The sequence below is a fragment of the Ornithodoros turicata genome, chromosome 1, assembly GCF_037126465.1.
Source record: "Ornithodoros turicata isolate Travis chromosome 1, ASM3712646v1, whole genome shotgun sequence".
NCBI lineage: Eukaryota > Metazoa > Arthropoda > Arachnida > Ixodida > Argasidae > Ornithodoros > Ornithodoros turicata.
Window position 1 is genome coordinate 36,926,509 of NC_088201.1, and position 19,693 is coordinate 36,946,201.

The following is a 19,693-nucleotide window of genomic DNA, read 5'->3' on the forward strand; positions in this document are numbered from 1 at the left end:
AGAATTAACCCATTTACACATTCCTGAAATCTGTGATAGCATTTGGACCACAAGGACTGAGAGACCTTTGTTAGCCCCAATAACGAAAAATACTCACACTTTTGCGCCGTTTAGGTGGATGTTCTTTCCCCAGTGTGGACAGGTATTGTGATGGTGCTACACCTTGATTCAGACGACACTGAGCTCGTTAACCAGTACGTTGAAGAGATTTAGCGTACCCTTCATAAATTAAATCATGCAAATATCCGCTACAAACACGAGCAGTCGATGGCACCGCATCGTCTTTCCACTCCGGCAGTCCGATTGCTTCGTGGCATCAAACGCTGTCCCTCTCGTCACTGGGAAGCATATGACATTGGATGCCAGGCGAATATTGACGTAAATCAGGACAACCAACTATCCAACATCGTCTCTGCATGTCGACGAAAACCACAGGATGCGACTGCGATAAACTGCGACCATCGCGCGGAAGCTGCCATCATGGAGATTTCCACTCCTGACGAACACATATGCGGGATCCTACGGCGCATGCTCCTGGCGGGACCACGATGACGTGTAGCGGATCCGGCCGTGGTCCCGTCAAGTTGCTCGCTGTGTCTCCGCTCGGCGCGGCGCCAGCTGTCCTCCCTTCGCCGCTCCATCTAAATTCGCTCCCGAGAATACTCCTCGCATGACGAAGGTAAAATTTTGGTTCTAGACTCGGAAAAAGGTTTTCTTTCTGATGAAAACGAGAAAAAAATCATTTCATAGTCCCTTTAACCTGTTTCTGCAAAAAAGTTTTCACTTCACAATTGCCCTTTCAATTAGGAGTGGCGTCGCTCATAGCCACAGTTGCTTCGCGGCGCTCACACGGAATCAAAAAGTATTAGGAGCGGGTAGGTGTATACATTGTAGTTGGCTTTTTACTGCTTCTTTGGTTGACTCCTGACAACAAGTTATAAGTACCCACAACTAAGATTCATTACCTTGCTTGGTTCGTCCTTCTTGCAACAAGTATCCATTACATGTACAATCAGTGAAAATTGGACGTAGAGTACATGCGTAGAGAAGTTGCACAAACCGAGCAATTTTGAGTTGTTTGTTTTTCATGCTGGCAAGGCAGGAATGGCTTTTTTCGAGTATCTCTCAAGCGAGAATGATAATGAAGCTGCGGAAGTCGTTTTCGGGATGGTATGCAGCTATACTTCGAATTACTTGTACATTTTGCTTTTTTGTCTGTTATGACTTTATATTATCGATCAATATTATTTAAATAGCAGACGTATTCATTTGTAGCCGGAATTCGGGGACCTTTTCTTCAAGACCCTTGTTTTGAAGCCAACAGGTAGACGTGTTGTACGGATTACTAGTGACTTATGTGTTGACTTACTAATTACATTACTTTATGTAGACACAGACCTCTTGTGCCTTTTCACCTAACTTCATTACCGTACTAAAAGCTCAATGGTTCAACTTGTGGCAATATGGAATATATGCCAGTATTTGCATTTATTGCACTTAAAGCGCGTGGTCGTTGCCTCCATTTCTTACATCAGTCTCTGATAAGGTCATTGGTTGTCATGCACAATCGTTCCAAATCATACGTGAAAGACATCTGCTTACAGACTAACTAGTTTGGCTTTGTTGAAATCTAAACACTCAAAGCACACGGAACTATATTTACTTGTTCATGTCTCACATCGTGTATGTGACTGAACTGACTAGTTTGATTGTATTGAAATCTAAGCTAAATACATAAAGCACACATCAGCTATATTCACTTGTACGTGTATCTGATCTGACACGTCTATCATGTATCTGACTCAACTGAAAGTCTGAAACTAACGGGCTTATAGCGAACACATTTTAGTGTAGAGAGGCTATGCTCACAGTACAAAGACATTTCTGCTACATTTGTAATAGAAAAATCTGACTCTCGGTGCCCTTTTAAGAGATCGCGCAATTGAAAATAGCCGCTCCACATCTCTTCAACATCCTTGTCAAAAAAATTTCCTCACCTCACCTCAACCTCCCTCTCAAAACATTTTCCTCGCCTCAATCTCTGTTTTCACAATTTTTCCTCACCTCTCCTCACCTCAATGTGCATGAGGTGAGGGTGAGGGCACCCTCATTTGCCCTCGTGAGGATGCCCACCTCTGCGCACCACTGATTCAAAGCAGTCCTGTTGATTCCTGGTTATGAATAAGGCCCGAACTTTTCAGAGACTCCGCAGAATTTTGGATTTATAGCAGAATCTGGGGTTTTATATGAAATTCTGCAGGACTACATATCTTGACGTGCAATGACTAAACATTCCCACTCCGGGAAATAAGGGTCCAAAGGTTAGTATGGTACTGAAGAATTCTACGAAAACGCCAGATTGTTTTTCTGCGGTTACTTTGTTAACCATGTTATGCTACTGTTGAAACAGCACAGCGTGCTATGTTATGCTTAGCTACAACTGTATTTTGGATTGTAGACACTTTACTTCTATGTCATGCAAGTTAATAAAGATTTTGTCTTCGTATCTCTGTCAGCCTAGACATGCAAGCACTTGCTGCGGAAAACTGCAGAATTTTGGAATCCCTACCGCAGAATTCGAGATTTGCCATAACAGAAAAACATGGCCCTTAGTTATGAGCATTGTTACCAACAAAAACAACTCGCCCTATCAGTACCACTTCCCTCCATTGAATTCGCACCACTAGCATCTTCACACATGCTCAGTGTTGGCTTTGAGAACTGCAACTTTGCAAATTACACACAAAGCATCTATGGAAAGCATGCTTCACCTTCTTCCTATTGTTGACACAAGTGGTTGACGAGTTCAACAACACTTTGGTCACTCGGATGACGCAGAAAGTGTTATCAATTGAAATCGTGTCTTGAGATTTAACTGTACTTACTACTACTTACTTCTACTGCTGATTTCTGTGAAAAGGCCCTCACGTCCCACAGTTTGATAGTCTGGTCCTTTGAGTTTGTTATTAGATACCGGCCATCTCCCTACAGCAAAGAAGAGCATTTTAGCAGTACGTAAAAATTATTTATTGGCACCTTTACTGCTGTTTTATAAAAGTCCCTAAATTTAATAGATTATCTGTATTTGTAGATATACTTACCTTAGAATCTATATATGTAATCCCATTCCTATGGCCTGCAAGCACACCCACTGGCTTAGGATGTGCTTCACTCAACATTCTCCTATCCCAGACCTGTGCAAAGCAGTTCCAAGATGTATTCTGCACTGAGTTTCAATATTCAATATATTCAATTCAACATAAATGTGTTCAAAGGTGTTCTTTCATAAAGCATTTGTCACTGAGGGGCACGGTGATGAATCAAGCGTCTAGATACATGTCATAAATAAGCCAACTATATTGTCACTCACGCCGCATGATAATTTTTTCAAGGGACTTTGGTTACTCTCCACATCATAAACTGCATAAGTACTGTGCATGCTTTTACAAGATACTGTATAAGTAGTAATCTTCACGAGGAACTAATTTTCGCGCAATTCGCGAGCGATTTTTTTCTTCATGAATTTAAAGTTCCGCGAAATATTCGATCCTATATATATATATATATGTATATATATAAATTGCAGAAGATAAAAAATCAAACAGCTGCGACGTGAAATATGAGCGAAAGGGAAGAGGACACAACGACGGATTTGAGGTGTTCATAGAATACAAAGAAAGGTTTATTTTACATAATTAAAACATTATTTAGGAAATGGGGAAGAGTCGACGTTTCGGAGGGAAGCTCCTCCTTCTTCGGGACAGAAGAGGCCACAAGACTGTCCACGACTTTTGTGGATTCAGCTTGCTGACGTAATCTTGTGTATTGCGCCACCTGGCGTTCGTCAATGAGTCACGTTCTGAAAGTTTCGTTTGTCGCTGTCCGGTGTGGTGTCACTGCCCTGACGTTCCGGGATCTTCTGAAGTCGGAGCTGGAGGTCATCGTCTTTCTTCCAAAGGCGTCGTCCGTGGTGAAATCATTATCTGGGAGTCCGGGGTTTAGGTCATTGTGTTTGGGAGCCTTAGGTGACCTCTACGGGAAGTCGTCGTTTGGGGCGTTGCTCTTCTCGTGGCCCTGTTGCTTCCTCAATAGTCCATGCACTATTAGTACATGGTACTAAGTTACATGGTACATGGTCAGTACTAATAGTACATGGACTATTGAGGAAGCAGCAGGGCCACGAGAAGAACAACGCCCCAAACAACGACTTCCCGAGGAGGTCACCTAAGGCTCCCAAACACAATGACCTAAACCCCGGACTCCCAGATAATGATTTCACCACGGACGACGCCTTTGGAAGAAAGACGATGACCTCCAGCTCCGACTTCAGAAGATCCCGGAACGTCAGGGCAGTGACACCACACCGGACAGCGACAAACGAAACTTTCAGAACGTGACTCATTGACGAACGCCAGGTGGCGCAATACACAAGATTACGTCAGCAAGCTGAATCCACAAAAGTCGTGGACAGTCTTGTGGCCTCTTCTGTCCCGAAGAAGGAGGAGCTTCCCTCCGAAACGTCGACTCTTCCCCATTTCCTAAATAATGTTTTAATTATGTAAAATAAACCTTTCTTTGTATTCTATTAACACCTCAAATCCGTCGCTGTGTCCCCTTCCCTTTCGCTTTATATATATATATGTATATTATCTCTTATATTCGATTATAGAAAAATACGCAAACAAAAAATGTAAAAAATTTTATCCAGGACACAGAGGCAACATATGTACCAACATGAGGCAACATGGTACGTGGTTTCTTCTGCTATTACACTGCATGGCCTCACAAAATGTTCAGTTCTTCTCCGGTGCCCCCAAGTGGAGACAGTAGTCCAGCCTTCAGGAATCTCGCGTGGATGTCGGCATCCCGTGATTTCAGTTTCGTAAGCCTGGATCATCCAGCAAGCGTGTATGGGTTTAAGCACGCTGTCATGCGGATGGGCCTTTGTAAAAGTTATCGCATCACTATCGAGTGCCAATTGTACCTGCTCGATGTGGTGACAAGAATGATGGGAGACAGGGCAATTCAGCAATGACCCAGATACGAGCTGATTAAGGACCCACTAATCGCAGCCCTCTCATTCAGAAGGGCTCAAGAGGAAGACAAATGCAATGGGTTATTGTTCAGTTATGATACCTTTTGTTAACTTCTTCCTGGTAGTTCAAGGTGGAGGGTCCCTAAGACGCCTGATGTAGGGTCGATGCGCCTCGGTATAGCGAATTTAAGGTTCCGCGAATTGCCTGATCGTGGCTCCTCACAAATTTGCGAATTATTGAGCCCATGAATTTAACCACTTATACAGTATATCGTGCAGGAGGTGTTCTACGACTAAGAGTCCACATTGGGAAGATTGCAACTTTGTTCAGTACCAGTATGGAAGTACATGCAAGATATGCTGTTCTCAGTTAACATTAAGTTATTAATGACTTCAATGGAAATAAAATAATAATGATAATAGCAATTGCTATCATGAAATTGCTTTATGAATGAATGAATGAGCTTATTGTCTTGATGTTGGCGCACCACTAAAATACAGCAATAGTAAATGTAGCATATATTATGCAGCATTACATGGCATTATGATGAAGCAAATGAAGGCAAGAAGGCAATAATTCAAGGTACCAGGAGGTAAAAAAACACACATGCACACATATAAAAACAGATATACATATGATGGACGTATGGGCAACCAAAACCAAACATACCAAAATTACAATGCAGGGAGAAATACTAGAAATACAATACTTGAGACAATACAATAGAAAAGGGGGTCATGAAACTAAAAAAGTCAATACAGAGGACAAATAAATCAATCAGGATAACAGGTTAAGACAAGCGAGATGTAATGTTATTTTTTATGGCAGTCTACGAGGAAAAGATATCACATGAAGACGAGAAAGAGTTTACTAGAATTTGAAAACGTGTGAGCGGGTCCTAAGGACAAGCTTTACGTATATAGAAGGGTGGAGGATTACGAAGGGTAACACAAGAATAGCAAAAATGTATGTGGCTTAGCAACAGTGGGGAGCAGGTTACTGAGAAACACACATGAAAAACAACAATTACTTTGCATAATCCATCGTCTCCTCCACTAAACAGAATTTGCGATGTCTTGTCAGCAAATGAAACTGTGTTTACATCATCTTCATGAGCTTGTATCTGAAAAATATTAAAGAAAGCTAGAATCTTGCTAGAGTAAAAAATAGTAAGACAGAAGGAAAGTGGCTGGTAAAGCTGTACAGTAAAGGCACACAACCTGCAATACTGCAATTCAGGTGAAGTTCATCCTAGGGGTGTTACTGCACTTGCTAATAGAATTTTTACTCTAATAAGTTAAAACCCTCATAATGTTAAGTTCGGATAACGCAAGAAATATAACATGATGACCAATGACAGTATGCTAGAATATAATGAAACAAATGGCAAAGCAGTAGTGTTTGTAAAGCTAAGCTAAACATATTGGCATTATATGACCTTTTTGGGTCATCAATACATGGCACTGAGAGGGAAGAAGGGAGCTGCATGTGATGGCAGATGAGAAACAAAAAAATAATATAATGGGCAACTAGCAGCTACAATTTGGAATACAAGTTAGAATTGGGATACAATTCAGAATAGCAATGAAAAGGGAGGACACACAGACTAAAGGCTAGAAAGCATTCGCAGGTCAACGCATATATGAGGAATTGATTTCCAAGTCGTATATGTTTCGGAATCGAGAAAAAGATGATTGTGCATGCACAACTTAACTCACGTCCCCACAGACCTTGTTTTTTTTTGTTGTTATTTCGGGCGGACACAGAGCTCAAGGTACCCCGACCTTCTGAACCGCTAGCAAGGCCTGTGGGGCCCTTTAGCCACCTACCTCAATTTTGGCAAAAAGTAACCTAGCTCATTTTGGAACTCAGCTGTTCACATGTGTGTACAGAACAGGAGATTTCGATTTTTTTTAAAGTTTTATGGGGTTATTGTGGAGAAGACATTGTGGTTGCGACGTCTGCCAACTGACTTTTAGCAACATAATTCACAACAGATATGCATGTCACCTGCCAATCAGGCCCCTCAAGCATACTGTCTTTCTCACCACCTTTGAGTAACCTTAAGTGCACTGTTACCAAGAGTGGAAGCAAGTGTGTTACGGTCATACGTTTTGGAATTCAAGAAGAAAAATTGTGGCTTTGCTTGGTAATTTTTAGAGTTTAATTATGCAACTTAGCTTAATTAATATGTGACACGAATGCAAACGGCCTCAATCTCTGGCAAAAGTCTGTATGAGTATATTTCAAGTAGTTTTATCAGTTTTTGAAGTAAAACCTATTTTTAGGAATTTAGTGACATCCTCTCGTGGAACACCCTGTATAGCTACTCCGCCCAATCCAGTGTTTTAGACAGAGCTGTGTGCTGTTTCTAGAGAGCAATAATTTTGGAACACGAAGTAATTTTCATGCTGAACATCACTCATGTAGACCAGTTCTAAAAAGAAAATCGTTAAATCATCAGCAATGTTATATTTGGGGAGATTGTAACAATTGGCAACAGAGGCTCCACATTAACTACACTGCTTTTGTGCCCATAAACTTTCATAGATGCTATTAGATCTCTCACTGATGCATGAAATACTGCACTGGTTACAATAAATTATATTACCTGATCACTGTACATATTATTGCAGGTTCTGTAAATTAGGTTATCAAGGCTTGTTAGTGGGATATAAAACAAACAAAACAAAAGGACTGAAGCTGTAAACAAAATCGAGAGATTAAACAAGACTGTTTCACAAAATAATGAGCATAGCACAAAAAGCTTGAATTTAGTCAGATCAATGCAAGACTCAAGATTCAATAATGCTATTTTAACACATAGGTAAAGCATGTTACCTTGAGAGAACGATGATGTACTTCACGGTCATATACATAAAGGCATTTATCATTTGCACTGCAACAAGTAAAACCTCTTTTAGACTGTAACTTGTTATGCGTATTTGACATCAGTTTCCGAAAGCAGCAATTCCAAATAAGTATGAGACGAGCGAAGAAGCCAATAGGCACTAGCTCAAACTCTAAAGTCTGGGGTATTGGCAGGTGCATTACTTTACACAAGTGGACATGCTTCTTGCTAGTAGTAGCAAGATAAATAGTAGCATAAGGGGCAATCAACTCTCCTACTGCTTTTTGAAAGTCGCTATGAGGGTTTCTTCACAAATGTTTTAAGCAGCCTTCCTTGTACGTTTGGTGCGGATGCCACAGCATTTCTGCTTTTGTACTGGTTATGCCATTTTCTGGTAGACTTCAAGTTAGATAGAGCTCCTCTTCCGAGTGCACGTATAGCACTACACTAGTCTCTCACAATGTCACTTTTAGAAATACATAAAACAGGGAAACATCACGGACACTCACCCACCAAGAATTTCTCTACCATCAGAAGAAAACTGAAGGGAGAATATGCAGAACCGCCGATCATCAGGGTAGAGTGGTAACGCCTGATGAACTTCGTGCTCCCCGAAAACATTGCAAAGATGTACTGTGCAATTCAAAAAAAGGAAATTTTTTGTGTACATCTTGGTGTTATTTTTGTTTTCTGTGTAACACCCAACAGGTGAAATGCATTACAGGTACCTTGTATACAGACATTTACACAGTTTCGTCGAAGTTTCAGTGAAAGGCCCACTCCACAAAAAAAAATTTTTTTTTGCAGTTGCAGACAAGTTTACCAATAAACATGTCTTTCTGCAACAAAGGATTGCCACCAGGGGTGGATCCAGGATTTTTCTGAGAGGGGGGTCCAGCCTTGGCCAGCATGGCAGATAGACGATCTATGTCAGTTAAGCACTATGTGAAGACAGAAATTGAGGAGGGGGTTAGGACATCCTGACCCCCTCTAGATCTGCCCCTGATTGCCACAAGGAACCTATTGCCTCTGCAGCAGGTGTTTAAAATCCTGCCATGCAGAGAACACCTTTTCTATCCCTTTGAGAGGCACAGTAACCTGCTAAATGCTGAGGTGCTCTTGCTAAATTTTATGCAAAATGTTTTGTCCTGTACTTGTAAAGAAGCAAGGAGGATAATTTGTGTACAAAAATATATCTAGTTGAATATAGCTGATTTGCATAAAGATGTACTATAAAGAAACAGTATTAGAAGATCAAAGTATCAAAGAAGGAGGATTGCAACTTACAATATTCAGACCAGCTCGAGTAGACAAAGTACACACCATCGGGACTAAAAACAGATATTACTAAAATCAGTACTAACCTTTTAAGTATTAATCAATAATTATGAAGGCATGAGCACAAAAAAGACCAGAAACATTGACTACCTGACTGCCATATCCAATATGCTCCATCCGACATCTCTTGCAGCAACAGACTTGATCTCTCTGAAACCTCCTTGGCTGCTATCGTACACACGAATTACGCAGTCTGAAAGTGTGTGCAGTACTACAAATGAAACCAGTGCAGTACAAATCATGTATAACACTTTTACGTAGTTAACTCTAAGGAAAACTGCAAATGTATTCTAATGAAATCAAGAAAAACATAAGGACATGATTAACCTACCTAAAGTGATGCAACACACATGTTCAATACATACTTTGTTTTGCGTCACTTGTTGATTCGTGGATCATTTTTATTCTGTCTTCCTTTTGATAATACTGGCAGTGTAGCTGAGTAGTGCAGAATTATTTTTGTCTACGACTAGATCACTTTGTAATAATACGTACATTCATGCATTGGAGACACACGTCATAATTTTTCATTGCTCACATAGTGTGTTCAAAGAGTAGTTCCTCAACACATAGACCTATTTATTGGGCTAACCATGGTAAATAAACTGATTAGTCTAGACAGCTGTTCAAAGAATTTGATTTTTGTATACATACTAATATACATGGTGTCTGCCTGCGGACATACTAATTTTATGATATGGAAAGAAAGAACATGAGAGAACATGAGAGAACAAGAGCTGCTGCCTTTTCACCCTTGCATTTATGGGAAAGCAAACAAAAAATTGCATTTCTGGTGGAACAACAAAAACAAGCTCCAAATTGCACGCTATATTGGCTCGATCCCTTTTCTCAGAACTACAATGGCATCAGTGAAAAGGTACTGAAGTTATCACTGCGTCAAACTTCTATCTTCCATGATTATGAAGTTCATTAGTCAAAACTGAGAACACACACTTTTAGACAAATGATTCAGCATTTGCCTTGGGTAGCACAAGGGCAGAGTATAAATACAGTAGATGACTATTAATGCAAAATAAAATGTGTTGCAACGGGACAAGGGTGGGGTGAGCATGTCTGGTACAACTTGTTTCTCTCAAACCTCACTATCAAACAAGCACAGAGTTTTGATAGAAACAGGTTGTACTAACAAGCCCAAATTTTAACATCCTTATGGAAGTGTCCATATTGTATGTAAGCTAAAAACATTAATTAACCAATATGTAAACTTTTTGCATATTGATATTGCATACCATATTTACACGCATAGTTTGAGCACTTTTTCTCTCCAAAAAAGTCTGAAAAGTTTGGGGTGCGCAAATTGTGCGGGAACGTTCGTTACGATATCCAAACGACGAAAAATTTCAGAATTTTAGCATGCCGGTCACATAGGCTCCTGGTAGAGCCAATATTGACGTTATCACTGCATTGTGCAAGCGCAAAAGAAGTATACTCAAATACCGTTCAGCCGCCGACGGTCAGGAGGCAAAATGCTGGGCCCACTACCGCTCATCTACCGGTGAAATACGTCGAGACGCTGCTAAAAGACTCTGCTAGTCACACCTGACAACCGAAATCATGTTATGTTCGCCAACTTTGTCATGTTGTGCTGTAAGTTCATACCGTGTTTGTTCAACATTTCTTTCTGTGTTTTGTAGTTTGAGTGACAGTATCGTCCATCGCATCAGTGGACCGTCACCCGAAAGTGTGTGCAACTGCACTGCAGTAACTTCGGTAGCACTGACGGCATTGCGAAAACTGCATGGTAAGCGAAAAGCAATTGCCGCGGTTGCTGAGACGCGCGGACCAGATATCCGCGTGCAAATACGCGGGTTCACAAATTATGCAATTTTTTATTCTCTTGCCATTTCTTGTGCTGAAGTAGGGGCACGCAAATTATGCAAGTAAATACGGTAAATAAAACCCTGACATGACGATTATCATGTGCAAACAAATAGACTCTTGTCTTCTACGTCAGTGAAGTCACAAGTCCAAAACAGCTTCTAAGTGCAAGACTTACCTTGGCATGCAGTCATGAAAATATCTCCATTCCTAGCGTACGTCCCACAGAATGACTTGCTCATGTAGTTCAACGAGTGAGGCGATTTCTGATTGGGTAGTAGCCTACACAAAGAAACACCTATCAGACAACAGCTCGGCTTGTGCATGCGGAATGTAATGGGTACCTGGAAGTTATCCTGCACTTGTCACCTTTGGAAAAAATATTCCTGAACGGCATGCCAAACTCCCTCTGAAAATTATTTTCAATTCTTGTACGAATTTGGCACAGTAACAATGTACAAGTATAAAAAATCCTCAGTAATGTTTTTTGCACATAAATTAAATGTACATTTGGCAACAAATACAATGTACACCATGAAGGCACACAACAATGGCAATATAATATAGACAACATGGCATAAATGCAGGCAAGCGCGTGGTCCGTATCCATGATTGGGGAAGCCCGAGCTTGAGAACATAAAAGGACGACACAACAGCTGGTGGTGTCATGTCGTCCCTTTATGTGCCCAAGCTCAGGCTTCCCCAATCATGCAACATGATATCTACAAGCTCTAACAGAGCCTGTTGTCCCTTATCTTTCTCTGTTCTGCTGTTCTGAACACCTGCCACACTCCAAGGAAAGGTAGAGCTACACCAGAAAGTGTAAGCAGGAATGTCGAAGGGCAACCATAGTACTTCTTTATCGCAGGCACCATTTCATAACAATGTAACATTTATGTAATGCCCTTCACATTAACTGACTTCCATCTTCACTAGAAGTAGCTCCTGTTCTTTCTCAAGCTGCCACATTTTCCCTTCAAATTCTTCCTTACCAATTAGCATTTTCTTCTCATCTACATTTACTTCTGAAGTTTTCATATTGTTGTGAAATTCATTTTCTGTTATTTTTATGTTTTACTGTTCCAACTATTTTATGCAGCTTGGAATTTTATTTTACTTTTTACTTGACTCACACAAAATTTGGCACTACTGTGCAGACTTACAGCACAAGTACTGCATATGACACTGAGACAGTCCTTAGACGTAACAGATTTACCTCTTGTAAGACATGTGCAATAGAGCGTGTCTTTGGTCCCCGACGTCGCCAATTGCGCTCCCCTGACTGCAGCTTCACCATATTGTGCAAGTCGTTGGTCTAAATATATAAAAAAAGACTATAGTGGTGGCTACTGGTGGCCTGGTACAGAGCAATACACAGCAAGAATTATAACAACATAAGTTATACAGAACACTAAAACTAAGCAATTATTTTTATTTATTTATTTATGCTTGTTACGCTACATCGCCTTGCGGCATAGAGTAGCGGGGGTACAAAAACAAACAAATGAACATGAACATAACATTACAGCAATCACAGCAAATATCACACGCGTCAAAGCTGAGAAAACCAAACTAAAACTGATACACTTCACTGCCGAACACAGCTTGTTGCAGTGATGCTTGCTATTACACCTGTGTTCCACGTAAGAACAGTAAGAACGTATTGCAGCCGATAGGAACAAGCGTAGGGCGGGCCTTAATGTGCAGTTCTTAAGTTGAACCCGGCTCTAGTGAGGTAAAGTGACCCAGAAACTCACCTGTACAGCAGTAGAGTCTGGGCTGGGGACAGCTGAAACAAGTTGAAAATAACATTTTCTTGATATGAGACCGCCACCTGCATCCAGTGAATCTGTCGGCACAAATTTTATCCCATGTAAAGTATTTTACTGGGCAATAATATTACTTACACACCTTGTACACATATTATGCTTAGGGCCCTCAGTTTTCGGGTAAAACCCGATAAAGCCCGTTTTTACCCCCCGATTTACATCAAAATAGTTCGGGTTTAACCCGATAAAACCCGTAAACCGGGCTTGCGAAAGTGCAAACCAAGGACTTGATCCGCACACGCGAGAACTACGGCAATCGCGCAACCGCTCCCGACCGCGCCGCGTCTTGCTGGTGAAGTAAACAAAACATGTCGGGTTTGGATTTGTGGACGCTTGCATGCAGGTCCGATTTCTAGCATGAAAAATGTTCCTTTGGTAGGCGTCACCATTTGAAAGTTGGCTTCACCTAGCACTTCTGTGTATTGCGGTCAAGCCCACTTCAACGAATGCTTAGTGTTGCTTTAAGTAAACAAAATACAGAAGCCGACACTGAAGATTTTTGTTTAAGGGAGAAAGGGCGAGAGTCCAGCCGACGAAGAGACTTCTTGGTCCCTGGCCCAATCCAGCCCAGCAACGCTCTGCGCTCAAAGCTCTTCTGACATTTCTGGACACCATCGGACTTCGATCGTTATTGTGAAGGGGCTCGTTATTTTATTCCCCCCCATTCCATCCAGCAATGGGGTAGAGTATCGCCTGTGGCGATGAAACTCCCCACTCTCCAAGGTCGAAAATAAAGTTGTTGTTGTTGTTTAAGTTTAATTTGTACAAGCTTTCGCGTGGAGGTCCACGCTTCCTCAGGTAAGTGAGGAAGCGTGGAAGGACCTCCACGCGAAAGCTTGTACAAATTAAACTTAAACAAAAATCTTCAGTGTCAGCTTCTGTATTTTGTTTATGTGATCTACAGGACTTGACTCCCCTCTTCGTATACGCTTCTGTTGCTTTAAGTACAAGAAAGATGAAGGGTCTCGTCGACGTCCACGGAAGGCACAAGCGGTACAAAAATCCAACACTGAAGTTTTCAACTTATTTAATGACACAAGCTTTCATGTAGCAGACTACATTTCTTCAGGTGTGACAGTAGTCTGCTACATGAAAGCTTGTGTCATTATATAAGTTGAAAACTTCAGTGTTAGATTTTTGTACCGTTTGTTCCTTTAAGTGCACGTTTGTAGATTTAGCGGAACTTTTCGATTCATTTATTTGTGTTACGGGAAAGCCATCTTTAACCTATGACATCATACACTGTGTTTAGTGACATATTAGGTTAGATTAGTGCGGCTGTGACAGCTTGCCTCGCACTCCCAACTTCATTATCGAACAATTAATTAATTTCAACACATAAAAGAATCTTTTTTTTTTTTTCACCCGAAAATACATCACTTCTCAGTATATCACCCGATTTTACCCTGTTTGGCAGGTCCTGATTTTCAACCCGATATTTACCCCCTCAATTTTCACAAAAAATAAAACCCGAAAACTGAGGGCCCTAATTATGCTGTCCAAGACAAGTAATGAACTTAACAATATGTTAATACCAACTAACCCGTGTTCTTTACACAAAATGTGCCCTCGTCTTGCTGGTGTATACAAGCAGAAGCCATGTCAAATCATGTCTGTGACTTTTACTTTCGCTTCTTAAACCCTCTCAATGTAAATAGCCAACTACAGTCGACCCCCGTTTATCCGGACTTCATTTATCCGGATCCCGCGGTATCCGGACAAAAGGCACGGGAACGGATTTTCCTGCATGTATTTTGTTCTTGTTTATCCGGACTTCAGCTTCCGGACTCGGACAAGAATTCCAGGGAACGAAAGTCGAAAATTCTTGTAATCCAGCTTCAGTTATCCGGACTACCGTGAGTAAGAGGAGACGCTGACCCCGCTTCGTCACCCTTTTCGCTGTTTTGGGGTTATTCCCGTCACACGTCAGGGACCTACATTCCTCCGTAAGGGAGACAACCCTGCACGATGACCCCCTTTTCTATTTGTGTGCGTTGGGTCACGTTGACCTGTCGAGTCATTTGGAAATATCTCGAGCAACTGTCCGGTTCTAGAAGGGAAAACTCCAACCCGAGGGCCTGCTGCTTACGGCCCGTTGGCCGATGAAGACATTCCCCTAGCTCAGCTGCGATCCCTGGTGCAGAGGCTCACTGCGACTGCCGTAGATGATGCTGCGGTTTCTGACTACGTTGACGTTGAAAAGGATGATGACGCATGTGCAGCTATGACTGATGACGGTGTGATTGCTGCTGTTGCCTCCGATGATGTGCAGCAAGACGGTGCCGATGACGCAGTGAGAAACAAAGTTCGGACATCGACACTTTGCGACCGCACTGACATTCTTCGAGCAGCGTGGCTCAACTCTATGGAATTAGCACAAGTTTGCAGGAATCGAGTGCCTACGCTACTATGTAACAGCTGTCATTGACGAGATTTCTATGTTGCAATTAAACCTTGCTCTGTAGGACGTTCCTATTCGGTCGTTTCATTTATCCGCATGCCCCGGTATCCGGACGATTTCGCCAGAAACAGCACCGTCCGGATAAACGGGGGTCGACTGTAGTACTATATGACCAGCGGTATGGCCGAGTGGGTCAAGGCGTCTCACTCGTAGGTGTCGTGCTGACTGGGAGGTGGTGGGTTCAAATCCTACCACTGGCTGTGCTGTCTGAGGTTTTTCCCTGGGTTTTCCGAAGACTTTCCAGACGAATGTCGGCACAGTTCCCCCTGAAGTCGGCCCAGGACGCATACTAACCCCCCTGTCCCCCACACCTTCCTGCTGTCCTCTCTCCATCTGTCCTCATCTGTACGCCGCTCATAGCCACAGTTGCTTCGCGGCACTAACACAAAAGTAAAAAAATATATATATATATTTTCTTTGTTTCCTTTTCTGGAGCTATAAAGAGATTTCCCAATTTTTCAATGTTTCCCCGAAGGTTTGCTTGGTTCGGCTATCCGGAAATTCGTTATCCGGACGGAAAGCGACGACACCCGAGGCGTCCTGATAATCGAGACATGACTGCAATTAGTCATGTTGTAGTTGCATACTTTCTTTGAGAGGATGTCCGTGTGGCTGTATAACTCAATTGCAAAAACGACATCTGTACTGCTCTCATAGCTTTTCAAGCAGGTGAGAGAAGCCCAAGTAACCTGAGCTTGGAAGTAGAAAAGGGCAACATCCATAACAACAAATCCTGAGACCTTTTTTATGATACAAATTTTATGAAAAGAAAGACCTTTTTTTATAAAAATTATGTAAAGGATAAAAATAAACACCCTGTATAGTTTGACACTCCTCATCTAGAAAGTATGTGAGATTTGTGCTTAGTATTTACACTACCTCATCATTGCAAAGCCCTTTGATTTCGTGGTAGTGATAGATTAATGCAAGTACACACAAAATATGTATATTTCAACATTCAAAGCATGCATGGGTCACCAAGTGAGTATGACTTCTTCAGTTTTCAGGGTATATTTCAGCAACTTTTATGTCATGGAAGCGCACCTTTCTCAGCCTCTTGTAACAAGTTATTTTGGACTGAGTCTCAAACTGTACAATAATAATTATAAAAATTCCACTAAGTTGCTTACCGCGAGATATACTGCTTGTGCTTCCATCTTCATCGGAATCATCCTGAAAAAGGATTTCTGAAGAGCGGATTCTCACTTGACTCGTCTCTGCACTAAAAAGGAAGAGCACAAAAGCAGGCTTGAAATTAGGTAACACTACTATCCAGCTAATATTAAGGCAAAGGAGAAGCATGAGTTTTACTGGTTGCATACATGCTGTTAATTTACATGCTGCATAAAACAATTCATAATGGCTGATTCGCAAGTCTGGAACCTACATTTGGATCATTTGACTTGGCAGAAATATTACATTATCAATGGCTGGTAAATGGAAAGGGACAATTAATGATCAGGTGGCAAAAAATAAAAGAGAAAAGCTGGTAATCTGGGCAATATGCATGCATGATGTATAACAATAGTCTAGGGTAAAAAGCATTGGAAGCTTGATTAAAATGTTTTAATAATACACATGCCAGTATTAGCTACAGTTTCTTATTGTCACTCTGCTACAGTTGTTAATATTCTAAAATGGCTCAAAGCAGTCCTTTATTAGAATATTAAAAAAAAGTTGCAGGTGTCATGGTTTACATTTTGTTGCTCTTCGCAGACAGAATCACAAATGCTTTGCGACTGCAGCTACGGAACAAAATACGTCAGACACACGCAAGTTTGGCTCACGAAAAACAAACAGATCTGCACTCATCAGACAGTCAGGCACTGTGCAGAAAATCATGACAAAGTAAGACGCTGAGGTGATACATGTTCAATGCAGTCAACAGACAAAAGGTGAAGTAATATGCTTGAGGAGAAAACATGCGTTATTGCGTACGTGAACCTTTCAAGGATATCAGAGAAGTAAAAAACTAAGCACTCTATGCGAGGTGTTAGAATAGTGCTTGTATATAATTTATATGCAGAAACGTTTATACCCTTTTGCCGCGGACATGCACTCCTTGCACGCACCCTGCATCGCTACAGAATGCGTTGACCTTCACACTGTTCGCAGTTCACAACGCAAGATCAGAAAGGTTTCGAAACGGCACGTTTCTACAGCTTAGGGATTTAATGGAACAGAACTAGACAACCATCAATCGCATCATAAAGTTACATCCTCAGTAGTTCCAAAGACAGCCTTCACGTGAGCATACACGAGCATTATTACCTTCTAACCAAAAGCTGCAACACGCTATCATACTCTCTGTTCTCGTTATTCCTTCTCGCGTCAGACGCTGTTGCAGGCCTGTCACACATTCTAGCCAGAGAAGAAGCATTCAGGCCCATAGGGCCACTGCGATTCACTTAGGCTTGAAGATTAGTGTAATACGACATTCGAAGCACGGAAGCGCCATGTCGTGCAACTCGGTTCTCTATCAGCTGAGGACCAATACACCAAAACAAACGAATACGTGGTAAACGGATGAACCGGAAGGACAGACAAGAAGCGCTAACGCCATTGGAAGCACGCCTGGTACATCTAGTATCACCAGTATCGCAAGGGATGTAAAAACAGTGCCCGAATTTCAGTCGCACAATGGCATTTCCCACTGTCGTGGCAGGTGGCGACACCGTCGTGCTTGCGTGCTCCTCACGGAGGCACGGAGTGAGCATACCTTCTATGCGAACGTTGGTAGCTGTTCCACCGAGCCTCAATCGTGGACAAAACTTTCATTTCCTTGAATCCATAGTCAAAAAGCAGCTTGGGCAAAAATAGAGAGACAGCAAGAACTCAACTTTGTATTTTTGCCACACTCAATATTTTTCATTATAAGGATTTACTCCACCAGCTTGCCTGTACGTATAACGCGATTTTATCTGTATTTCCTTGAATCTGAAGGAAGACTGACAAACACCCCGACAATGTACGCGAAAGGGGACTACGAATTACTATCAAATTACTCATCGTTGTCTTTTTTTTTTTTTTTCGTGACTCTTGTCATTTCTGATATGTCTCCTCTACGGAGGACATGGCCTATGGCCAGAATGTACAGCCCGGAAGTGGAACCGAATATTTAATGAATGACAAAAAAAAACAAAAAAAAAAAACAAGAGAGCTGATGAGTTGAGCCATAACGAATAAACTCGAAGTATGGAAAGACGAACAAGGTTTGAAGGTGTGAAACATATTGCTCAGAAATTTATTCCTCTGGATGTGTTGGTTACCGCGTTTTTGTGCGCGACCTTCTTGATTTCTAGTTTTCTAGTCCCGGCCTTTCCTCGCCGCGAATTTAATATACACACTCCACTGGCCGTCAGCATTTGTTGAGCTGGCTTGATTATGAATCTGGTTGAGGTCAAACGGTCGCCGAGCTCATGGCTGCCGTCCAGTCGGATAAGTTCCATACTTGGTTCCATAAGATCCTGTATGTTATAGGGATGGTAGTGGCGGTGTGCTATTTCCGAGCGATCTGCTTGGCGGTCTGTTATCGTAAGAGCTACATTGGCACATTGCAACATGTTGTAGATCTGTGTTGCTACGGTTGCCACAGACTTCAATGCCACCCTGTGGCAGTACGATCATTTCTATAGAAACAGAGTGGATATAAAAACTCAACCATTGCGATAGAAAGTACAGAAGAGGAACTAGACGACACAATTAAGGTCCAGAACGAAAGAGAATGGACAAACTACAAATGAAGAAATCAACATTGTATGACATCAACAACAACGAAATTGAAGATTACAAAGAAACTGTCAGGAAAAAGCAGAGTCTCAGGGAATACAACAGGTACAAGTCAAAACCAGGCGTCTCCAGCGAATACAGAGCATGACAATACAGAGCAGAGTATTGCAGATACATAACAGAGGCGACAGAGTGAGTGCCCTGCTTTTCCAGGCACGAACCGGGTGCTGCCAACAATGCAAGAAAAAGCGAACTCTTCGGAGACAAGAGAGAAACTGATGTTCTGAGGCTGGAACAACATAGAAGGGACAGATACAAACAAAGCCTCAAATTGCCTAAGAAATCAACGATAAAAGATGAAAGTCACTGAAAAGGTTAGCCAGCTGTAGGGATCGAACCCACATCTTCTGGATTACCGGTCCAGGGCTCTACCAATTGTCGTCAATTGACGTCTACCAGACGTCGATCCCACATGCCAATTATGTGGCACGGCAGCAGAGACACTACGGCATATTATACTCGATTGCGATGGAGCTGCGTACAAACTTAGGAGAAGCCGGGGAAATTGAAGACTGGGAAGACACTATCGGGGGGGGAGCTATACCACGAA

General features: G+C 41.9%; 2 protein-coding genes across 7 annotated transcripts in view; one reads left to right on the plus strand and one right to left on the minus strand.

Moving 5' to 3' along the window:
• The window catches only part of LOC135378018 (mRNA (2'-O-methyladenosine-N(6)-)-methyltransferase-like), a 109,079-nt gene that overhangs the window by 34,254 nt on the left and 55,132 nt on the right, over positions 1–19,693 (plus strand). The window lies entirely within an intron of this gene.
• LOC135378023 (DDB1- and CUL4-associated factor 11-like) overlaps positions 1–19,693 on the minus strand; it is a 44,081-nt gene that overhangs the window by 7,787 nt on the left and 16,601 nt on the right. Inside the window, exons 1-13 of one of the 4 annotated variants that reach the window (XM_064610844.1) lie at positions 17,626–17,957; positions 16,485–16,576; positions 12,822–12,913; positions 12,281–12,379; positions 11,409–11,473; positions 11,243–11,346; positions 9,316–9,418; positions 9,175–9,218; positions 8,397–8,520; positions 7,878–7,935; positions 6,067–6,159; positions 3,102–3,194; positions 2,896–2,985 (exon numbers count right to left, since the gene is read on the minus strand). In XM_064610844.1, the coding sequence (XP_064466914.1) occupies positions 2,896–2,985; positions 3,102–3,194; positions 6,067–6,159; positions 7,878–7,935; positions 8,397–8,520; positions 9,175–9,218; positions 9,316–9,418; positions 11,243–11,346; positions 11,409–11,473; positions 12,281–12,379; positions 12,822–12,913; positions 16,485–16,576; positions 17,626–17,744 (1,176 nt within the window). In that variant the 5' untranslated portion in view covers positions 17,745–17,957. The other 3 variants (XM_064610845.1, XM_064610846.1, XM_064610848.1) reach the window with 3 other exon arrangements.